General features: G+C 48.7%; 1 protein-coding gene across 19 annotated transcripts in view; it reads left to right on the top strand.

Moving 5' to 3' along the window:
• The window catches only part of CACNA1C (calcium voltage-gated channel subunit alpha1 C), a 639,436-nt gene that overhangs the window by 484,601 nt on the left and 132,327 nt on the right, over window positions 1–22,508 (top strand). For all 19 annotated transcript variants that reach the window (XM_025400899.1, XM_025400905.1, XM_025400901.1 and 16 more), the window contains exons 10-11: window positions 11,364–11,454; window positions 18,304–18,330. In XM_025400899.1, coding sequence (XP_025256684.1) covers window positions 11,364–11,454; window positions 18,304–18,330 — 118 coding nt within the window. The remainder of the gene's footprint in view (window positions 1–11,363; window positions 11,455–18,303; window positions 18,331–22,508) is intronic.

Genomic DNA, 22,508 nt, shown 5'->3' with positions numbered 1-22,508 from the left:
GATTTTCTGCTTGGAAGCACAGGATGTTTATGGCCTGCTGAGATCACAATAACCCTGGCTTTCTTCTTTGGATTATGGCTGCAGATCAAGGGCGGCATTTATGCCTCCTCCCAGTTTATAGCAGTGATCATAATTACGATGATGGCAGAGCGTGCGTCTATTGTGCCTTGTTAATAGGGCCACTTTTGGCTTCTTAATATTTAATCCTGTTTTATATTTACTTTCTGATGGCTTAAAATCAACCAGGTTTTAATTGCTTAGGCAGAGGAAGCCTAGCTGGGCCTGGGCTGGCAGGGAGTTGTTGAGAAGGTTCTGGAAGCTGATGGCACCTTTCTCTGTGACCTTTCAACCCAAGCAGGCTGCTGTGGCCTGGGGACCATGTTTCTTTTTCTCTTCTCTTTTTCTCTCCTCCCCTCTTTCCTCTTATTCTGCAACCTTCTTTTCTCTTTTGCTTTTCCTTTCCTTTCTTGTCCTTAGAAGAAATCCTCAATTTACCCTCCGGTTCAATTTATCCTCGTAAGAGACCAAAGTTTTACTGTGACCTGTCAAAGTTTTGGAGCTACTTAGGGCAGGGCGAGGACTGTCTTTGTTGTTTTTCCTGGACTCACAGTATTAGAGACTCCTAAGACTCCAAACTGGGCAGACACATATGAAGAGTCCCTTCACCTATCCACTTGAGAATACATGTGGCCAGGTGCTTGATCTATCCAACCGTAGAAGAGTCATAAAGAATAACTTTCCAAGTTATTGTTTCCCGAAAGAGAAAATTAAATCAGATGAAACGTGCCATGCCACAGTTCCTGCATTCCTGGGAAGTAACACAACCCGGTCGCTCAGTTCTGTTCTGCTGTAGGGCTGGAGCAACCCTGCTGCAGGCCCCTGCACCACCAGCTCTCAGCAGCAGTCCAGCCTGCAAATGTGCACTCCAGCAACGTCGCCTGATGGGGCTGAAAAAGGCCTGGACTCAAGACCTGTCATTCTCTGCCATTTACTAGCTCTCCCCTTGGGCACCTAACTTCAGCCTTTGGGGACTACACTTTCTTTTGTCAGTGGGGATAATATCTACCTTGCCTGTGCCATAGGGGTATGTCGGTCAGGGTCTCCATGGAAACAGAAAGTACTCTTAAACTAGGTGACTTAAGGAGGGTTTCATAAAGATGCAGACAGGGTTTAAGGAAGCCAGCAAGGACCCCAGGGTAGCAGCTGTGTGGATCTGTTACTGGTAAAGGCTGGAGGAACTAAGTGAGGGGCATCCCTGGAGTCAGAGGGCAGCTACGTGGAGAGGGCTATGGCGCAGACATGTGGCCTTGGGCAGCAAGAAGCAGCCAGTCTACACCCACCCTGTGTGCTGGAGTTGGGGAGTGGACGCCCCACCTCTCTCTCCTCGGCTCCAGCCACAGACGTCCTGCTAGTGCTGCCCATTGGCCGGCCCAAGCGGGAAGCAAGGTCAGCTTCCTGGAGCACCAGGCCCGGGGAGAGGGGAGGAGAGTGGGTCTGAGGACAGACGTCAACTGTCCAGCACCTAGGAGTCCCCTTAAAACTCCATGATGATATGAAGTGTTACTCTAGGGAGAGGGTGAAACCAAAACACAGATTCAGTTTTTTACTTAAAATTCTCACAGACTCCAGTGTTGCAAGAGCTCAGACGAGCAGACGCGGTGGGCAGGAGGGTGGTCCTGGGAGCTGCCACAGATGTGAACTGGGCCTCTGAGAAGGGATGAAATTTCGATAGATCAGGGGTCAGCCAGCTTCTTCTAGAAGGGCCAGAGAGTGAATATCTTTGCAAGCCACACAAAGCCTCTACTGAAACTCCTCCACTCCACTGCTGTGGTGTGAGAACGGTGGTAGACGGCACAGACAGGGCAGAGCAGTCCCGGGAGGACTGTGCTGACAAAGACAGGGCAGGCTGCAGTGCGCTGACCCCTGGAATACGTGCAGGGAGGTGGACAGGCACTCCAGGGGCAGGGCATGACGTAGGGCCCCGTGCATGGGAAAGACCAGAGGTTGGAAGGGAGCCAGCAATTTGAAGGATGGTGAGGAGGGCAACCCAGTGTGGATGGAGTTTCTGCAGGAAGTCTCGGGACATGAGAGGGTACCGACAGTGTCTTAGTCGACCAGGGCTGCCTACCAGCGTATCACAGACCCAGGGACTGGAACAGCAGGAACCGATTTTGTCAGTCTAGAGGCTGGAAGTCTGAGATCAAGGTCCTGGCGGGCTTGGTTTCTCCTGAGGGTCACGAGGGAAAAGGGGTCAGTCCCCAGGCCTCTCTTTGGCTTGCAGGTGGCTGTCGTGTCTCTGCATCTTCACATCGTCTTCCCTCTGTACCTGTCAGTGGCCACTGTTGTTCTGCTCATAAGGATCCAGTCACACTGGATTCAGCCTACCCTCATGACTTCATGTTAATCTAATGACCTCCTTCAAGACTCTGTCTCCAAATATGGCCACGCTCAGAGATACGGGGGGCTGGGACTTCAGCATCTGAATTTCCGAGGAGATATAACTCAACTCATAGCAGATAAGATGAAGCCAAATTACAGGGCGTTTTAGATACCAGATTGGAGTCAATGAGGTAGGAAATGAGGAATCCTTTTGCTTGTTAACCGTAAGTCTGATTAGTACTTTGAGAAAATAAATACAAATTATGCCACTCATATGCAAAAAAATGTAGTAAGATGGGCACCTGGCCAAGTATATGGCAAAGTCGATTCCTCACTTCCATCCTGGAGTGCCTGGAAGCCTGGACACTGGATCCTAGCAGACTGGTGACCTGGACTCAGCCGTTGGCCTTGTATGACATCCCACCACCCTGGAGAAGTTTGGGTGGGGCAAGCAGTGCTCCCGATACCCCTAGCCACTGCCTGGGATGTCTGGGCCTGAGGCATCAAGCCTCTTCCTCCCAGAGGAGGTGTAAGATTGACAGCAGCTGGTGAGCTCTCTGACCTTGGATAACGAGCTACCAGCTAAGTTCCGGAACACAGACGGGGCATTTTTCTTAGCAAATCTCACGAGAGGCCAGCCGCTCCTGCTGACAGGCACATCAGGACATTACAAAGCTCCATCCCTGGGACAAAGTCAAAGCTATTTTGGGTGACCAAAGGTTTCGGAACTAGGCAGATTGTTTCATCTCGCCCCACATCCATCCCTCGTTCTCTCATGTGGAGCTTTGCTCTGGTGCCACTCACTCAGTCGTGACACATAAAAAGCTCTGAGACGGGGGCCTCAGGAACAGGCCGGATACTCTCTAGCAGGATGGTCCTCCCTGTCCTGCCAGTCTCGGGACGGGAAGGAAGGGAGTCAGGATGTGGCAGGGAGGAAGGAAACGAGACTACAGCAGCGGGCACCAAAGAAGATTTTGCTCACTGTTTCCTTCGTGGATTTCTTGCTGTCACCTTAGTGCCTTTTTTTCTTTTTTATCAAAACTAAAGTGGTTCTGACTCTCAATCCTTTGCCAAAACCCCTTCTGGAGTCATTTTTTATTCATGTGGATGACTTTGGTCATCATTGGACACATCATGCTGGCCTCATGGTGGCTAAATAAGATCCAATTTCTTTTTAAGGAGAACGTGAGTGTTCGCACACTGGCATAGCCTGCAGCAGATTCACTACTTGGAGACTTGCTTTCAGCAATATGGGGAACTGTCAAGAGAGTCATTCGTTTTATTGAGAGCTCACTTCCTATGGGGAAAAGTGAGGCTTGTGTGCTCTAAGCCTGCCCATTCTCTGTTGACCACAGCTGTAGAAAGGCTGGCCCGCTGATCGCTGCAGCCATACTTTCAAAGCACCACCTGGTGTTTAATGGAGGATTCCCAAATTTCAGCGAGTAAACCCTCAGAGGGTTTGCAAACCCAAACACCAAGGAAGGGCAATCTACACAATGGCTTAGCTCTAGTCCTCCCCCACTAGCACAGCTGGCATGCTTCCAGTTTCAAGAGATTATCCCAGGGAGAAAATGACTTTTTATAATCTCCCCAGTAGTCACACAACTGTTCCCAAAGCAGGTCAGGGGAGACACTGGTTGCCTTAAGACAATAACCGTGCACCTCTCTTGAGACATAGAAATAGTCCTACTAAGCACTGTTCAAGCAAGAGTGGCCACCAAGAGTATATGTTTGTGGGGTCGGGGGGAGAAGACATTAATTAAAGGATGTAATCAGTTATTGGCAAGTTGGCCATACAACTTGCTGTAGCCGTTGATAATATTACTAAAAATGCAATGATGTTAGCCATTTGAGCTACCAGCCAAGTTCCAGAATACAGACTGGGCATTTTCTTAGCAAATCTCCTGAGAGGCCAGCCACTCCTGCTGGCAGATGTGTCTTACACTTTCAAAGAAATCTCATTTTCTTGTGGAGTCTTCTCAGCAGAAGCAGGGGACTGGAGAGCCCAGAGAAACACATTTGGTCCACAGCACTTGGTAAGAGGGAAGTTAGAAAATTGGAAAACAAGCTTCCTGTCTAGCTTTCTTCCCCAGCCTTCTCCTTCCCAGATCCATTCGATAAAGCATATCGTGCCTTATAAAGGATGTACTAGTATGACATTGCCTACAGATGAGCAGACAATCAAGCTTCACTTCTAAGGACATTGGAGTAGGTTGCCTTTAGAGAAAAGGTGCCCCTTAGTTTCCAACCAACTCCTCATTGGAATGGCCGAGGGAGGGGTCAGGCTTTCCATCTCATCCATTGAGTAAGTATCCAGCATTCATGATTCTAAACTTTCAACAATTTGGACATTCAGCTTCCTAGAAGTTTTCCTTGAGGAATCAGCTTTGATACCACTATGTAATCCCTTGATAATAGGAACACAAACACCATTTCACCATTTTATTCCTGCAGGTGCTTGTGGGATAAACTATCACAAATTAATAGGCACTAATGTGTTCATATAGTGCTTCTTCCAGGTGAGATATTTTTATTTCAGAAAGGAACTTTAGATACATGCCATGCCCCAAAAGAAAGATCTGAGACTTCCGTGAACCATCCAGGGAGATTATTTAGTTGCTCTTCAGATCATTTTTCCATACAGGTGACTGCCAACTTGGTCCCCATGAAAGACCAACCCTGGTCAAATTCAGGTTTATAAAGTGATCATACAGTCGCTTCTGAAATTGAACAAGATAGGACACTTAGGATGTCAGAGCCAAAAGCTGAATAACGCTTCTGCATGGAAGGTGTCAATGTTCTGGACTCTCCACCACTAAGCAGGGCTCTCATCCCCTCAGACAGCCACCACACAGATAGAAACTTGGAGACTGGCGCCTACGTCTACCCCCTACATCTCCAGATAAAAGACCATTCATTATGAGAGTCCCATGTTAGTGACTGAGACATACCTTTCCCTAGAAGGGAAACTTGAACCAAGTGGCTCATTTCAGCTCCTAACTCTCAGTGCTTTTTGCATGTGGGATTTCCAAGAAGTGGGGGAAAAAAAAAAAAAAAACCTGCCAGGTATGAAGTCTCTGTTCGTTCCACACTTTGTACCTTAAAGACGAGTGTGTGAGACACAGCCCTTCAGGTTAAAAATAGGTATGGCCCTTTTCTATCACTAGCCAGTCTCCAAAATTCTCCTTACCAGGCAACATCCAAGGAAGTCCATTGAGTATAATCTGCGTTCTAGGAGAAGAGGATGAAATATAGAAAAACCTAAGACTTGGGTTGCCCCTCCCCTCATGCCTTTCCCGGAAGTGATGGGGCCACCCATGAGTTCAGCAGGGCACATGCTTCCTTCTGTGAGTGGTGACCGACTTCCCGCCTGCATTCGCTGCCACTCATTAATACTAGGTTGGTGCAAAAGAAATTGTGATTTCAGACCATGAATTTTAAATCATTATAACTAGGCTCAAACACATCTTTATTAATCAAAATAGGAACCATTACAATCAACACATTTTTGCCAACAAGAGATAAGATTTTTATTCCTATTACGTAAAAATCCATGCTTCCAGATTCAACAAACTCTTGGAAAGCATTTTCTGCATCCTGCTGGTTGTGAAAAGCATTTTCCCTGCAAAAAGTCGAGATGCTTGAAGAAGTGGTGGTTGGATGGCAAGAGGTCAGGTGAATATGGCAGATGAGGCAAAACTTTGTAGCCCAATTGGTTCAACTTTTAAAGCATTGGTTGTGCGACATGCGGTCCTGCATTGTTGTGGAAAAGAATTGGGCCCTTTCTGTTGGCCAATGCCAGCTGCAGGCATTGCAGTTTTTGATGCATCTCATTGATTTGCTGAGAATGCTTCTTAGATGTAATGGTTTCGCTGGGATTCAGAAAGCTGTAGTGAATCACACTAATAGCAGACCACTAAACAGTGATCATGACTTTTTTTTGGTGTAAGTTTGGCTTTGGGAAGTGCTTTGGAGCTTCTTCTCCCTCCAGCCACTGAGCTGGTCATTGCTGGTTGTCATATAAAATAGACTTTTCCTCACACATCACAATTTGATCAAGAAATAGTTTGTTGTTGTTGAGTAGAATAAGAGAAGATGACACCTCAAAACAATGTGGTGTTTTTTGTTTTTTTGTTTTTTTGGGTTTTTTTTGCTCAGCTCATGAGGCACCTACTTATCGAGCTTTTTCACCTTTCAATAAGCTTCAAATGCCAAATAACCATAGAATGGTTGACATTGAGTTATTCAGCAACTTCTCGTGTAGTTGTAAGAGGATCAGCTTCGATGATGGCTCTCCATTGGTCGTCATCAACTTCCCATGGCCTGCCATTATGCTCCTCATCTTCTTCATTATGCTCCTCGTCTTTGCAAAACTTGTTGAACCACCACTGTGGTGGATGTTCATTAGCAGTTCCTGGGCCAAATGAGTTGTTGATGTTGCAAGTTGTCTCCACTGCTTTATGACCCAAATCACTTGAATTTGCTCTTTGTCTAACATCATTTCCATAGTCTAAAATAAACATAAAATAAACAGCAATACATCATTAACCAAAAAAAAAAAGACAAATGCCCATTAAAATGAAGTATAACATAACCACATTTATTTAAGAACATATTTCAATACCAAACGGCAAATTCCAACAATGCAAAAACCACAATTCCTTTTGCACCCTGCATAGTGACCTCGCAGAGGCACAGCTCATGCCAGTTCTTTCAAATGAAATGGGAAAACTTTATCTGAGCAATTAGCTAAAGCATTTGACATCCAGAACTCCAAGTTCATACAGAACATCTCCTTCCCCATGCAGTGATTAGTGTCTTCATGCTCTCCAGTGCAGTGGCTAGTGTCTTCACACTCTTCCTTGTAGTAGCTGGAGTCTTCACACTCTGCTATGCAGTGGCTGGTGTCTTCACACTCTCCCTTGCAGTGATTGGTGTCTTCATGCTCTCCCATGCAGTGACTGGTGTCTTCACACTCTTCCGTGTAGTAGCTGGGGTCTTCACACTCTTCCATGCAGTAGCTGGGGTCTTCACACTCTCCCGTGCAGTAGCTGGGGTCTTCACACTCTCCCGTGCAGTAGCTGGGGTCTTCACACTTTTCCTTGCAGTGGCTGGGGTCTTCACACTCTTCCTTGCAGTAGCTGGGGTCTTCACACTCTCCCGTGCAGTGGCTGGAGTCTTCACACGCTCCCGTGCAGTGGCTGGTGTCTTCACACTCTTCCGTGCAGTAGCTGGGGTCTTCACACTCTCCCATGCAGTGGCTGGTGTCTTCACACTCTTCCATGCAGTGGCTGGTGTCTTCATGCTCTCCTGTGCAGTAGCTGGGGTCTTCACACTCTCCTGTGCAGTGGCTAGTGTCTTCACACTCTTCTAGAGCACTCTCCTCTTCAGCTGTAGCCCAGACCCAGCAGAACTCACAGAATTCTTCTCCCTTATTTACAAACTTCCTCAAATGACCACCCATTGACAGGCAATTTAACAACTTATTGGCCCGTTTAAACTAATTAAAAGCAGACACATATATGTTTTGGGTATGAGCCCTAGGCCTTTGATGGGTCTTTGCTGAATAGAATTGAATTATTGGCCAGGTGTGGTGGCTCACACCTGTAATCCCAGCACTTTGGGAGGCCGAGGTGGGCAGATCATGAGGTCAGGAGATCGAGACCATCCTGGCTAACACAGCGAAAGCCCGTCTCTACTAAAAATACAAAAAAGTAGCCGGGAGTGGTGGCGGGTGCCTGTAGTCCCAGCTACTTGGGAGGCTGAGGCAGGAGAATGGCGTGAACCCGGGAGGCGGAGCTTGCAGTGAGCCAAGATCGCACCACTGCACTCCAGCCTGGGTGACAGAGCGAGACTCTGTCTCAAAAAATAAATAAATAAATAAAAAGAATGGAATTTTGAACTGAACAAAGGAGCAAGCAGGTCAATGGGTTGTTTTTCCACCTACGAGTGACTCTATCCAGGTGCAAATAGCGAGGAAACCCTTGAATCCACTACAGGTGAAAGTTTTGCAGTGTGGTCCCATGTGAGGGAGGAGACAAGTCACCTGGCTATTGGGTAGGGATGAAGAAGATACCAGGGCTATGGCTAGACTTTAGCAGTGACCCCACTTGAGCCTGCAAAGGGCAACAGCTCCCTAAGGAAGCAGCAGGGATGAGTACCAGCCCCCTCCTAGGAAGCCCTCTCAAAGTCTTTCATTAGATATGCCAGATAGCCTCTCTCTCCTGGAGTAATTCCTTCTCTCCAGGGTCATCATTTGTTTTGTGATGTTAATTCATGTGAGTTGGGGGTTTGGTTCTATTTTGTTGTTTTCCTATATGTTTTGATTTACTGCTTTGAATTTTTTTTTCTTTATTTTCTGTGATAAAAATGGATGTTCTCTGTGAAAGCTGAGTTCCTTGTTTCTTTCTTTTGCCCGTGGCTGTGTGCTCTGTTGATGTCTTGTTCCTGGTTCTTGACACTGACCATCTTGTCTGTGAAAGGAGGCACTCTGGCGGGCATGCTTGATCAGAAGAAAGGGAAGTTTGCTTGGTTTAGTCATTCCACAGAAACCCATGGTAATGTCGCCCTGTGCTGTGTGTGTGTGAATGTGTATGGGTCCATACCAGACAGAACGGGAGGGTGTTTCTCTTGATGGCTTGTGCCGCAGTAGTTCTGTGTGTGTGCATATATGTGTACCTATATATGTTGTGTGTGTGTCCGTGTGTTTGTGAAGGGATGGCAACCTGTCCCCCTCAACGGCACTGCCTTGTCATTGCTTCATATGTATAAAGTCAGTGGGTGTGACAACTGGCAGAGCTATTCCTCCAGGAGCTCTTCCTTTGGGCAGTGCTGGCCTGGAGTAAGGACACTGTGAATGCGCGGTTGGAACCAGTATAGGCAGTGCCTCAATTTAGAAGGTGCTGTCCTTATTTCTAGTGCCCAGGCCTGCCCCTCCAAGTTCATTTGTCTTTCCAAGCCTAGCACCGCCACCTCCACAGCACTGTACTCACACGTAAGGCTCTGGGAACCAAGTGTCACAGAGTCACAGAACTTTTTCTACATGGCCTGGCCCTTCAAGCAAGGATGTCCAGAGGGTGGAGAGCTAAAAAATAAAAAATTAAAATTAAAAAATCTTAGGGCTGAGATGGCTGGAGATAGATGGATTGGAAGACTGAGAGTGCTTCCATTTTATGGCTTCCTTAGTGTGGTTTGAGCAGGGCCCTTGGCAAGCTCTGAAGGTCCGTTTTCCCAGCTCCCAGGCCTGAAACCACCCCTAAGGGCTGGTCTCACCAGCCCCTCCAGACTTCAGACTATAAAGTGAGTGTAATGCTGTGGAATTCAGTGCCCCTGTTTGGCTACTCACTGCCTTCCTATGGTGCTCCCAGAGCCTAGTAGGCTTTAAGAAGCTTGTCTTTGCCAAGGGTGTAGAGTGCAGAGGCGGTTGAGACTGGGGCACTCAGGATGAACATGGTGCAGGGGGTGTGACACTTGTGCCCTGGTCCCAGGCCTCCTCGAACACACCACGTGACTGCGGGCATCACATCCCTTCTCTGGCCTCACTTTCCTCTCCTGCAGAGTGAGGAGGACGAGTTAGAGCCAGAAAGTTTCTAAAGCCTCACCCAGCTCTACAGTTCTATGAAATGACATCTGGATTTTTTTAAATTCAATTTTATTAAAAAGGTCAGAGAGGTCTCTCATACACAACAGTCGAACATACGGTAAGTCGTGGACTTCATTTGTATCTTCCATATGCTTGAAATGATTCTCTTCTCACCAACCTGGCTTGTCTTAATCCGAAGGAAAGGACACCAGGAAAAATCCACATCCATCAACATTATCCGTACGACCAGTAGAAGTGTTTCTTGGGTGCTGGCAGCCTCACGGGGACTTGTCACCGGAGGCCGCTCCCTCACTAACAGCAGATTCTGTGTCTGCTGAGGGCGGGTGGCTTTCTCAGCAGATGAGGGGTTCTATTCTGGAGGAACAGCAGAACCAGACCAAGCATACGATGGCCACTCTAAAGAATAAGGGTTACAGAACTAAGGAACGCATTGTGTCATAGTAAGAGAGTGATGGAAGGTGAAGAAAAATTATTTGAGTTAAACTTTTATTTAGAAGAAAAGAAAAAATAATAATAATAATAATAATGACTTCTTTCAGGCCACCAAACTGGGTTCTAAGCTAGAAAACTCCCATCGTTCTGGGAATTCAGCCCACAGCTGCCTTGGGAGGAGGGTGGACAAGTTGAATTAAACGGCTTATATCCAAGTCAACCTGTTGACATGGGAATGTCAGGGTGGCTGAAAGGGGAAATAGTATCCGTACAGGCTGTCTTCTGACCACAAGTAAACATAATCGTGTGGACTGCACACTTCCACTCCTCACTCCTGATGTCTCCAGGGCTAGTTTGAGTCTCAGTGCACGGCTCTGGGAATGGCCATTTCCCTCAAGCCCTCTGTCTCAATCGTGCTCCTGGGAGTAACCAACTGCCGGAAAGGGGAGGCCTCTGTCCACCCAGCAGCAAGCACGCCCTTTCTACAAACAGGCTGGTCCCTGTTCTTGGAGATGGAGCCCCTTAGAGATGGTGGGTGGGATGAAGTAAGGAAAATGAATGTTTTTTCACGAAAGCTCCTCTTTCTATGGCAAGTGGTAGTTGCAAATGGAAAAGGCTCTGCAGCTTCTTCCAGTCCACAGAGTGGAGAGGAGAGATTCAGTGGTCAGTTTTTTCAGGATGTATCCTGTAAGGTAAAATGCTGTTATTACCAGATATCCTCCCATACTTCCATTAGTTTACAGTGTTCTTGGCAGCAAAACCTGCCCTGGACAAGCAGCAGGCGTGTCAGTGAAGGGGATCCGTGCGGATTAGCCAGCCGGTGCACACAGGCTCTCTTTCTGCCAACCCGCACTGGGTCTTGCGGTGAGCGTGTTGCAAACTAATGCTCTTCTGTTCCCTTCTCTCCCCACCCTCAATGCCTTGCTCTGCTTCCCTTTGACTCTTGCAGTGAGCATGCCCACCAGTGAGACCGAGTCCGTCAACACCGAAAACGTGGCTGGAGGTGACATCGAGGGAGAAAACTGCGGGGCCAGGCTGGCGTGAGTAGGCACGGCGAGCCCAGGGGCTGGGGCTTTTTCTGGAACACAGGTGGAAAAGCTGCATCTGGAAATCACAATGGGCTGGCTCATCACTGGGAAAGGCAGAGATTAGAGCCGGTGGCAAGAAACAAACTTCAGGTGGGAACCAAGATGGGGAGCAGAGGGCTCTGGGGTGAGGATGGCCCTGGCTGGGGGTGAGTCTTAAAATCAAGGCTCGTCTTCAATTCAGCACTTCTTCGGGGGCGCTGACTCTTGGGTTTTGAGCTACTTTTCTTCACATTTGAGAAATATAGAGGGGGTGTGTGTAGGGGGCGGCCCCGAAGTCTGTTTCTTTCACTCCAGTCCCTTTTACCCCTCTTCAAAGAGCTGACGAGGTTAGGGTCCTGAGTCCTGCTGGCCACCCCTTCCATTCTGATAAACGTGACCTGGGAGGGAAGCAGACAGGTGAGAAGATGCGCTGGGAGATGACCAGCATGTGGGTCCTTACCTGAAGCTCTGTCATCCTGCCAGTAAGGGAAGCAGAAGTGCAGTGGAGCCTGCTGTTCTGTTGCCTTGGGGCGTCACGACTGCAAACTCACCCTGGCCGCTGGAAGAACTGCAAACAGAGGCTCTGAGTCAGACCAGTCCCGGATACAGTGCATTTCTGAATCGCTCCATCTGGGAAGTAGCATCCCCCCTCCCTCCTCGTCTGTGGAATGATGGAGAGCCTGGGCGAGCACAGCCCTTTCACAACGCTGAGCTGTGAAAGAGTCTAAACCAGCAATGCTGGCCTTGAGCATGGCCTCGGAGCCCATGTGGGCGAAGGAGAATGAGGATGAGGCCAGAGCAGCCCTCACAGCCGCTGTCTCCGGGGAGCATGGGGCTTCAGTATCACTCACTCTGACAGCGGCACCCGGGAGTCTGCACTGCAGATTTCTCAGCATTGCCGGGAAGCAATTCTTGTCAAAATGTTGTTAACATACGATGCTAATTACATTTTTAAGCAGCAGTGCAAACCTCTTCTTTTGGAATCGTACAAAACAAGTACTTGAGTTTCTGGCAGTAGGTCCCAAACAGCAACTCAAGGAAAGGCCCGTAGGAAGGCTTCAAAGTCCGTCAGCTCTAGGCCTTTCTGTCGTCTTGCCACCAAGACGAGGCTTAGAGAGATGATCAAAGGCCCTGCAACTCTGGCTGTTGAGCAGGCCTGAGTCACATACCAGGAGGGACCAGGGAGCTGGCACCAGGAAGTCACCGGACAGTACATTTCAGGAGAGCCTGAGGCTCTGTTAGGAAGGAAACATGATACTCCGCTGCGGATGGAGGCTGGCAGTCTCCAGTGGATCTGTCGTTTGCTCAGAGCACGTGCTCTGCAGCCTGGAGAGCGCTGGGAAATGGTCCCTGTTAGCCCCATGTTTAGCCACATTCGTACTCTGTGCATACAAAATGCTGAGTCACATGCCAGAATTATAATATGCCCCTAATAAAATGTGGTCTTTCCCCATCTCTCGACCTCCCACCCCGCCCCAGACAATGATGGGCCAAGACTCTGCCAGCATTCCTGGCAGGAGAAGCAGCACGGGAACTGAGACTGAGTGTGATGGTCTGAGGGGACAGTGAGTGACCAGGATCTTTAAAGCTAAGGGTTAAAAGTCTTATGTAATAAGATGAGGTCACGACGAGGACTGCTAGGTAGTAAGAAGGCCTGGATGGAGATGGTTCCTGTTGGGGGAAGGGAGGAAAGAACTACAGCATGGTATTTCATGGCAGCAGGGGCAGGCAGGTGGAGGTAATGAAGAGGAAGGAGCCATCGCAGTTAGGGAAGAGGATAATGAGGCGGAAGTGAAATCTGAAGCAGGAGCCCAGTTGGAGTGACCTGCAGGTATCATGGAGACCACGAGATACGGAGGTCCGAGGCTCAGCTCTGAACAGGGGTGGCCGCACATGTTTGAGGTTGCCGGGATGAAAACCACCAATGAGGTGATAGGACGGGGTTATTCAGAGTGAAGTGGAAAACAGAAGACCAAGGGCTGAATCTTGGGAAATGGACACACAGAAAAAGAAGACCAAGCAAGCGAAACAGACAAAGGAACGTTAGGAGAAGAGGCAGCAGCGCCAGCCTGGAAGCGCGGGAGGAGGAATTTCAGGACAGAGCTGTTGATCTGTGCATTCGTTCCACAGTCTGCCCAGCTTGGTGCTAGGCTAGGTGGTGGTGACACAACAGGGGAGGAAATTGATGCCATCATACTGGAGCTCACGGTCTAGTGTGGGAGAGACGCTGTGCAAATAAATAGGCAACTCTAAATTGGGGTAAGTGTTGAGAAGGAAAAGTAAGTGTAAGGTCGGGCTGATAACAAAGGTTTCTGATTTAGACTGGCAGGTTAGGAAAGCCTTCTTTGCAGAATTAAAATTCCAGCTGAGAACAGAAGGATGGACGTGAGTTTTTGAGGGCCTGGCAGACCGTTAACCATTTGGGTCTGCATCAGAAGAGTGTGAGAAGTCACTGAAGGGCGTTCCGAACAGAGCTGAGCGGGAGGTTGATTTGGTTAGTTCGGAGCTCCTGAAGGATCACTGCGATGTCAGGAAAAGAGCAGGGAGGAATGAGAAGCCGCAAGAGCCTGGCGCAGGCGCGAGGTAGTGTGGCGGCAGCTCGGGCTGCAGAGGGAAAGAGGGGCTGTGCTGTGTGTGTGTTCTGGGGTGCTATCCCCTAAGGGTTGCAGGGCTCTGGTCTTGGGAGTCGGTCTCAGTGAGGGAGAAGGGGTGGAAATGGGCCAGAACAGGGTGCTCACTCAGGCAGTGAGGCCATGGACAGGGAGGAAGATGGGAGCATGTGAAAAGGAGTAGCATGAGTGTGGGAAGTGCTGGCCTTTGTTGTAATGAAAGCTAGGGCAAGCTTCAAGGCAAGGAAGAGGTCACAGAGCAGGAAGAGGCGAAACCAGCTGGAGGGGAAGCAGGTGCTTACAGGAAGGCATTGCTTCTGAAGAGGAGAAGGGCGACAGCAAAGACAGTTTGAGGCACCGAACTTGCTCAGGAAAGAGGAGTTTCTGTGCGCCTGGGACTAATTGGAAAATGAAAGAAGAGGAGTCCCGGAGTCTAGTGCCCATCAACCTCCAGCTAGCCCTGGGATCTTGGCCAGAGCGCTCTGCTCTGGGCCTCAGCCTCATCCTCTGGGAAAAAGAAGGGTCGGACTGACATCTCAGCAGAGGCTGGGGCAGGGGGCGGAAACCACCTGCAGCGGTGCAAGATTTCATGTGAAGAAAGCATTCTACACCTGGAGAAACTGCAAACTGTAGGTCCACATGGTATCTAAGGGTCCCTTCCAGCTCTCAAGGCCTACAGTTCTGTAAAGAAGATAGAATCAGAAACAGGCTCTGATGAAGGGGTCAGTGATAGGAGTCACTCCGAATGAACTCAGCCATCTCATCTCCCAAAGCAAGGGTCAGGGGCCACAGGAACTTGAAGGACAGTACGGAGACTGAAACCAGTGAGTCATCGAGAGGTTGCCCAAAGGTTCCTGGGCAGCACTGATGCCGCGGTGGAGACTGATATCATAAATGTGCAGTCAGCCATATTTTTGGCAGACTCTGCAGCCTGAGAGCACTAAAAAGAGACAGCGGGGTGACCCAGGGTGGGGCTTAGCCATGCAGGCGCAGCAGAAGGCCCAGGCGGTGTGGAGTCTCTGTGGTATTGAGGGCAACGTTGCCATGACTGTAGTCAAGCCTGGTGTTAAAGGGTGTGAGTGATGGGGAGGATCCAGTGAGGACAAAGGTTGGGTCCTCTGAAAGAGCAGGAGGGATCATAGAAAGGGAGGCTCTGGCCAGAGCCATGGAGCATCTGAGCTCAGTACCCACGAGTGGAAGGAATCCTATGCCGTGGCAAGGGCAGGATGTGACCCTCCCAATAATAAGAGCTGTGCTGGAGAGGAAGTCCCAGAGTTAAGGATGCTGAGTCAGACGCATTGTCAATGTGGATGATGACTGCAGTGCCATCTGACTTACGTTAAAGGCAAATTTGGGACAATTCAGGGAAATACTATTTTACACAGCAGGTAGTAAACATATGGCACTCGTTCCTCTAAGAAGAGGGGAGAGGCTGAAAATATAAATAGCTCTCAAGAAGTTCAAATATTTCTCAGATAATGACAAATGCAAACTGAGTAACTAGGGGAAAAAAAGAGTTTGGGGCTTGTCTCTAATTCTGAACCTGAAAAGCACAAAGGAAAATCATGGTCTCTCCGAAGGTTTCTCTTAGAGTCCTGGGTGGAGAAAGTATCTGGCGTTGCATGAACTTCAGTTCCCACCCACTGGAACTGTTCTGATGGTCTCGTGTTCCTCACCAGCCTTCTCTCCCTCCTCGCTCTTCTACAAGAATCCGCTCAACCTGAGGTAGGAATGGTGCCTCATTGGAACAACGATGGTGGAGAAAGCCAGGAAGCCTTCTGAGTGCACTGGGCATGGAGAAGCCAGAGCCCCCAGCTGTTCTCAGGGTTCTTTGGAGATTGTGAAGATCAGTAGCAGGGAGGCACTGGCCACAGTGAACCGGCCTAGGATGTGGACCAGCACCATGGCACCAAGGCACCCGGGCTCCTGGCTTGCGTCCTCTCACTGCAGGAGCACCTTTCCAGCCCAGAACCCTGGGCCACCTCCCAGGAGGCAAAGAGGTCCTAGCATTAACTCCAAGGTGTGCAAAGGGAGCAGGAAGAACCAAGGAGTTCAGATGTCACGGAGTTCTCACCTCAGCTCCCCACGGGCATGGAGCTTTCCTCGGTCTCCAGACAAACGCCGCTGAGCAGTGTCCTCCCCTTCTCCAGGAGAGGAGCCTGCCCAACATGGAACTTAGTCATTCGGCGGTTGCTTGTCAAAAGTGCCAGCCTTTAAAAGGGGATGAGGTTTTGGTCCCCGCGAACCTAAAATTGTGCTCACAATCCCAGAGAATAGCAACAATAGCAACAAAATCAGTCTTTAAGTGTGGTGCCCAGGCTTATCCATCCGGACCTGTCACAAAGCAGACAAGAAAGCTCTGTCCATTTCTTGCTCAGAATGTGCCCGGATGCCACAGAAGGACCTGCAGTCCACGACCATGCTTGAAGCAGGACCTCCTTTTCTAGCACCCCCAGCGCCAGTCCTGCTTCCCAGGGTCATTTCCCTTGGAGACGAACACTCAGGGTTAGGTTTCCCCAGAGAGGAGCTTTTCAGAGCCCACTTGCACTTGTGACCTGCTTGCACTGCGAGCAAGAGAATGCCTCATGGCAAAGGGCCGGTGGTCGTCATCAAGGGGCACCCCAGGCAGGACTACTGAGGTGTTTCTGAAAGAAGGCCTGGGACCAGGCTAGGCTTGGAGTCGGAGTGACAAAGCTGAAGGCCGTGGTCACCCACTCACTTGGGCTTATGGGTAACAGCAAGGAGAGGCAACCACCCAAAAGCAGCCTGGGGAGACGCTGAAGGTCTGGGGCTCAGCATGGGCCCGCTGGAGAAGAGAGCACCTGAGTTCCCCAGCACCCAGTTAGCAGCTGGGAAACATTCATTTGCTGGTTAAACTGTGGCTGTAAATAACAGTGTTGCCCTGGGCTCCTAGTCCCCCTCCCACACACTGTTAACGTGTGATTAAACCCTCCAGCCCTCACAGGCAGTCTATGGGGGTGGGATGAGGTTATTAGCTAACGGTTCGGAGCAGTAAAGGCACTTGGCTCTGATTCGCAGTGCCCCAGAGATATAATTATCTCATGCACGATGGCTTTGCCACCTGTCACATCTTCTGGCTTAATTTTTTTTAATAAGAAATAACGAGAGGGGCTGGCATGTTCTTGCTCTGCGACACAGCTCGCTGTGTGCCGGGCTGGGACATGGCAGGCCTGCGGCAGTCGCCTCCCAGACTCCCTTCTCGCCTTTCTTCCCCATGCCTCTCCTTGTTGCTCCACCACTGTCTGTTGCCTTCTTCATCTCTAACTTGCGTTCTGTTCTTCGGCTTCTCCATCTGAACGTTGTCACCACCTGCACTATCCCCAGCGTTCACGCCCTTCTAGCACCAAAGCCAAGCTGACAGGTGCCTTCTAATTACCTCAACTGCTTACATTCTCTCACTCTGTTTCTCTCTCTTTGGCTCAGCCTCCTCTCCTCCACACTTCTCTTTCACAGTCTCTCCCGCCTGCCCTCTTCTCCCAGCCTCCTGCCTCCCGTGCACTCTTCCCTACGTGAACTAGGGAGGCTCAGGACTTCCTTGAAGGTTCCGCCTTTCCATGGAACCCCCTCCCTGTTCAATGACCATTCCAGGCAGCCACCCTCACGCCCACCCTGAGCTTCTGCCCAGAAGTTCCCAGGTCTTCAGGACTGCACGTGACTGTCAGCATCCTGGGTTTCTCCTCTGCATCTGGGGCTGGCTCCTTAGGCCCCCTCTGTAGCTCTTGGGTGGGGGCTGTTGTGGCCCCTCCATTTCTGGCTGGCTCATTTTGCTGGTCTTCCCTTCATAACCCCACTCTAGCTGGGCTCTGGCAGACAGCTGTGAGGTCTGTGCCGACCTGTTCTTGCCTGTGATTTTTCTGCTATTGGGGTCCTCTTGTCATCAGGAGAGGCCTTTTCTTCCTCTGCAGCTTTTCTCAAGATACAGCTCTTCCTAACCTGACCTCATAGAACTTTCTAGGCAGACCCTGAGGACCTGGTACTCTCCCTCTACAGCAAGGATTGTACTTAGAAGATGCTAGCTGGGCCAGACCTCAGTCTCCACATTCAAATACATAGTGTTTAGATGTTCTAATTCACACCATGCCTCCTTCCAGCACCTACACGAAGTTACCTGGGGAACATCAAATTTCCCTGGGACTGTTGAATATCTTTTAAATGCACGTGTGTTTGGTAACATTTCCTTTTTCTCTTTCAGCCACCGGATCTCCAAGTCAAAGTTCAGGTGAGTGAGACGCACACTGCTCTTCCTTCCTTCTACCACCAGCTCTGTCCTCAGCCACCCTGTTGGGTGGCCCAAGGTAATGCCTACGAGTTGTCAGTAGGGTAAGGGGTATTCTTCTTAGGGGGTAACTACTTTCTGTATGGCCATTAAGAAAAAGCTTATGGCTCAGATCAGACAAATAATCCAGTGGTTGACATTTGTTGAATGATCTCGGACCGTCCATCTTTTTGGCAGCAGTGTCCCTAGGAAGTTGTCAGACCAGATGTGTTTTCCTCCCTTCTAAGATGAAGTCCAGTTAAAAGAAACATAAAGTGAACCCTTGTGACTGTCATGACCTACTTCATGTTTATAGAACATGGTGAGATGTGAACTATGATGATGATGGAAAGCACATAGGATTATGACACCCATCTGTGTCACTGCTCTTGACAACGACAAAACCTACAAAAGGACCCAGGGTCCTCAGCCCCCATCTGCCTCCCAGCCGCACTTCCTGCACTTCCGTGAAAATAACCTTTGTTCCTCCTACAGGGAACTTCTTGCAGTTATCTAAATGTTCCCTGTCCTGGTGCACGTTGAGGCCCTTGCATGGAGCCGTTCCTCCACTTAAATCACCATGCCCCCGGGCATCTGGAGCACTCAGACTTCTGTTCAGACCCTCAGATGTTACTGCTTCCACGTTACTGCTTTCTCTCCCGTTTCGCTGGGAGTGGAAATACCTTCTGCAAACTCCAGGGAGAGTTACTCAGCTCCCCCTTCCCTGGTGCTTTGCTGATGTCCCTGTCACAGCACTCAGCAGTTCACACTCGGATTACTGGCTCACAGTCCCCTGCCCCCAGAGGCTCTGCCTGCATGCCTCACAGGGGTTACTTTCAGAGCACCCAGCTCAGTGCCTGTCCAGTGGTGAATGTCCGTACATGTGTGTTGAATGAATTAGTGGACAGACGCGTGCAGGGAGAATGTGAATTCACTCCCACAAAGCGTGTATCTACCAAAAATTACTGGTTGTTTTTCATCATTGAGCTGATCTTGATTCCCTAGCCCTACCTACTACAAGGCAGGAGCATAAAGACATTTTCGTCCAGCTGAGTAAACGTAGCCCAGTGCTGTATTTTAAACTGTCCCTTAAGGTAAAGTGATTTGTCTCTCAGATTGCCTCTGTCCCAGCTCCTCTCTTAGATGGAGCTGGACACGTGGGGGAGAGGGACTTTGCAATTCCAGGAAGCAGGGAATGATGAGGGCTGGTCCTACAAGCCACACAAGCCCTCTGGATGCTCATCTCTGCTGCATGGGGCTAGGCTGGACTGCTGTCTGAACTGGTACCCACTGAGGTCCATCTGGTTAGAGCATCCACTGCTGGAGTCCATGCCCTCTGCTTGCCTCTGGCCTTGAAATCTCCACCTCTGCTCTCTGACCCTTGAGTTCTGTTGGCCCACTGACTTTAGCACCTCTACACCTCAGCTGAGTACACAGACACTTCGAAGTCCCTCACGCTCTCTGAAGGAACTGGGGGAGGCAGCAGCACTACGGCAGGCTCGTTGGCCTACTGGTGTCCCATCACGCCCTCTGTAACAGCCAGGATAAGCTTCAAGCCAAGGGCTGACCTCCCAGGGTCTGCCAAGGCACTCCACCAGCTCCAGTGTCCCTGGGCCTCCCCATGGCCATCTGGGTGTTTCTAAAGCAACCCCCCACCAACCTCTTGAGGTGTGGTGCCCAAGGGCTAAAAATTAAGTGAGGACCCTGGTCTCTGACTTTTGCTCCACTTCTGACACATTCTTTCTCTCCCATTTCACTAGGACTGGAAAATACAGGCTTTTTTCCCAGTTCCTCTTTCTCTCAAACCAAGACCTCGTCTACATAAAAAATCTAGGGTCCACCCCATCAGCTCTGGCTCTTATTACAGAGAAAGAGCTCCAAAAATTAAAAAAAAAAAAAAAAAAAAAAAAAAAAAAAATTCTCTCTCTCAGTAATGCTTGGCTCTTACTGCTTTATCTCCAATATCTGGAGAAGTGGCTGGTACATAACAAGGACCTAATAAATATTTGCTGAGTGAGTGAGTGAATTAATTAATGAAAGATCTTGCCCCAGTAAGACAATAGACTTGACACAGATTCAAACAAAATATCCAATTTGACAGTCAAAGCTGAAAAAGCATGTTGTGCTTTAACAGTTCCAAAGCCCCCACACAATAAGAGTAAAGGGATTAAAAATACACTTGAAAATATTTCCAAAATATCACTCTCACTTCATGCAAGTGGTTAAATCATAAATTAATAAATGAATGAATGAATGAATATGATCCAGAGGATGGAAGGGAAAATTGCATACTTGTGTCTCGAGTTAGAGATTGCCTGGAACACTCCGGCAACATTATATTCATCCAGTGATCTATGGTGCAAGCTGTGCTTTTGAACAAGAGGGAAAGAGCCTTGGTGCCTGTAAACCTCTGGAGTCTCCCTCGGCCCTGAGGCTTTGCTACGTGCTGGCCATTCAGCCCTGATCATCTGTCTCTGGGAAGGCCTTCTCCTTCTGCAGCCACCCCACAATACACCATAGCATTGCAGACAGCAGATTTTGTTCTCCTAAAGGCTTGCAGCTAGTAGGTTGGCACTATCATCGAAACTCATTTCCAGATGAGGATCTTAAGGCTTTGAGAGGCCCAGGTCACAGGGCTCTAGTATGGCTGAGTCAGAACTCATACCCAGGGGCTCTGCTGCCAATCCCTGTGCCATCCTAGTGATGAGGTTCTGCCCAGGAATAGTAAACCCTGTTCCTGTATAGCTAGTGTGTCCACAGAGTGCATAACTCTAGAGGCATGCTATTCAACAGAAATACAATGCAAGCCACATATGTACTTTTAAAAATGTTCTAGTAGGCAGGTTAAAAAATGAAACAGGAAATTTCTTTGATTTAAACCAGTGTCTGTAAAACATTACTATTTCAATATGTAATTCATATAAAAAGTATTAATGAGATATTTTGCATTCATGCTTTTGTGCTAAGTCTGAAATTCAGTGGGTTTTGCCGGTACTGCACATCTCAGTCTGGACTGACCACGTTTCCCATGCACAGTAGCTGCATGTTGCTAGCAGCTGCCACACAAGGCCACATGGCCCTGGAGGTTTCACACATGAGCAGGTATCACCCAGCAGCTGTCTGATCTGGATTCAGCAGTTCACTGATGGTGTCTGCTTAGGGAATATCAAAGGCTACAAATAGACTGAAAATGCCACCAACATTTTGAAAGGATTCCTAATCATTTTCTCAAGTTAGGTGAAACAGTTGAACAATTACAGATAAAGGAATTTGAGTCTCAAACTGGCCTATTCCATTTGCAAAACAGAATGATCCAAAGTCATGTTTCTTTAAAGGAAGTATAGGAATGGAACCTTTAGGGAAAATTTGGCCAGTTAATGGATTACAGCCATAGTATATTACAGGCATCGTAGAGTATTCCCTTGGTAATCCAGGTTTTCACTTAGAGGAATTAGTTAAAATAAGAGATTTGTGGCATCTGGAGCTCACTGTTCGGAACAGAATGTAAACAGTTAGGAAACAAATGATGCAGGAAGTCTTTTGCAACCTGAAGGGATTAATTAGACAAGTTGGAGTTTCTGGAGCTCAACTTTACAGAGTTCTGAAGTGAACCTCACGGGGTTCTAAAATTGGGAGGACTGGCTTGCCCAGTCTTCAGTGAAATGTGCTTCCAGTGTTCTCTCCAATTCTGCCATGCCATCAGCAACAAGGCACAAATCCAAATTTGCCCCAATCTCTAATAGTCCTTCATAAAGTTACTTATTTACAAGACAATTAAACTTAATGATTTTCTGTGCTGTTTGTTGTTGGTTCTGGTAAAAAAAAAAAAAAAAAAAAAAAAAATTGGAAACTTACTCTAGCCACTTGAAGGAGCCTGCAGGGCCCATCATTTTGATGTTGTCTGCGATTCCAGATGCCTGTCCGCCATTGCGTATCAAGCAAACTGTTTTAGGTATGAGCACTGCCCTCTCCTCACCTCTACCCTGAGCCCTGGTTCACAAGAGCTCCGGGAATCTTCAGCCTTGTCTTCCAGAGGGAGGTGGTCCATTTGCGTAGAGTTCATCTCTGCTGCTCAGCCATGCCGTCAGCCAGGGGTTCTTTTTTTTTTTTTTTTTTTTTTTTTTTTTTTTTTTTTTTTTTTT

Source organism: Theropithecus gelada, chromosome 11 (genome assembly GCF_003255815.1).
Source record: "Theropithecus gelada isolate Dixy chromosome 11, Tgel_1.0, whole genome shotgun sequence".
NCBI classification, from domain to species: domain Eukaryota; kingdom Metazoa; phylum Chordata; class Mammalia; order Primates; family Cercopithecidae; genus Theropithecus; species Theropithecus gelada.
The sequence above is the reverse complement of the archived record's forward strand: the minus strand, read 5'-3'. Positions and strand labels throughout refer to the sequence as shown.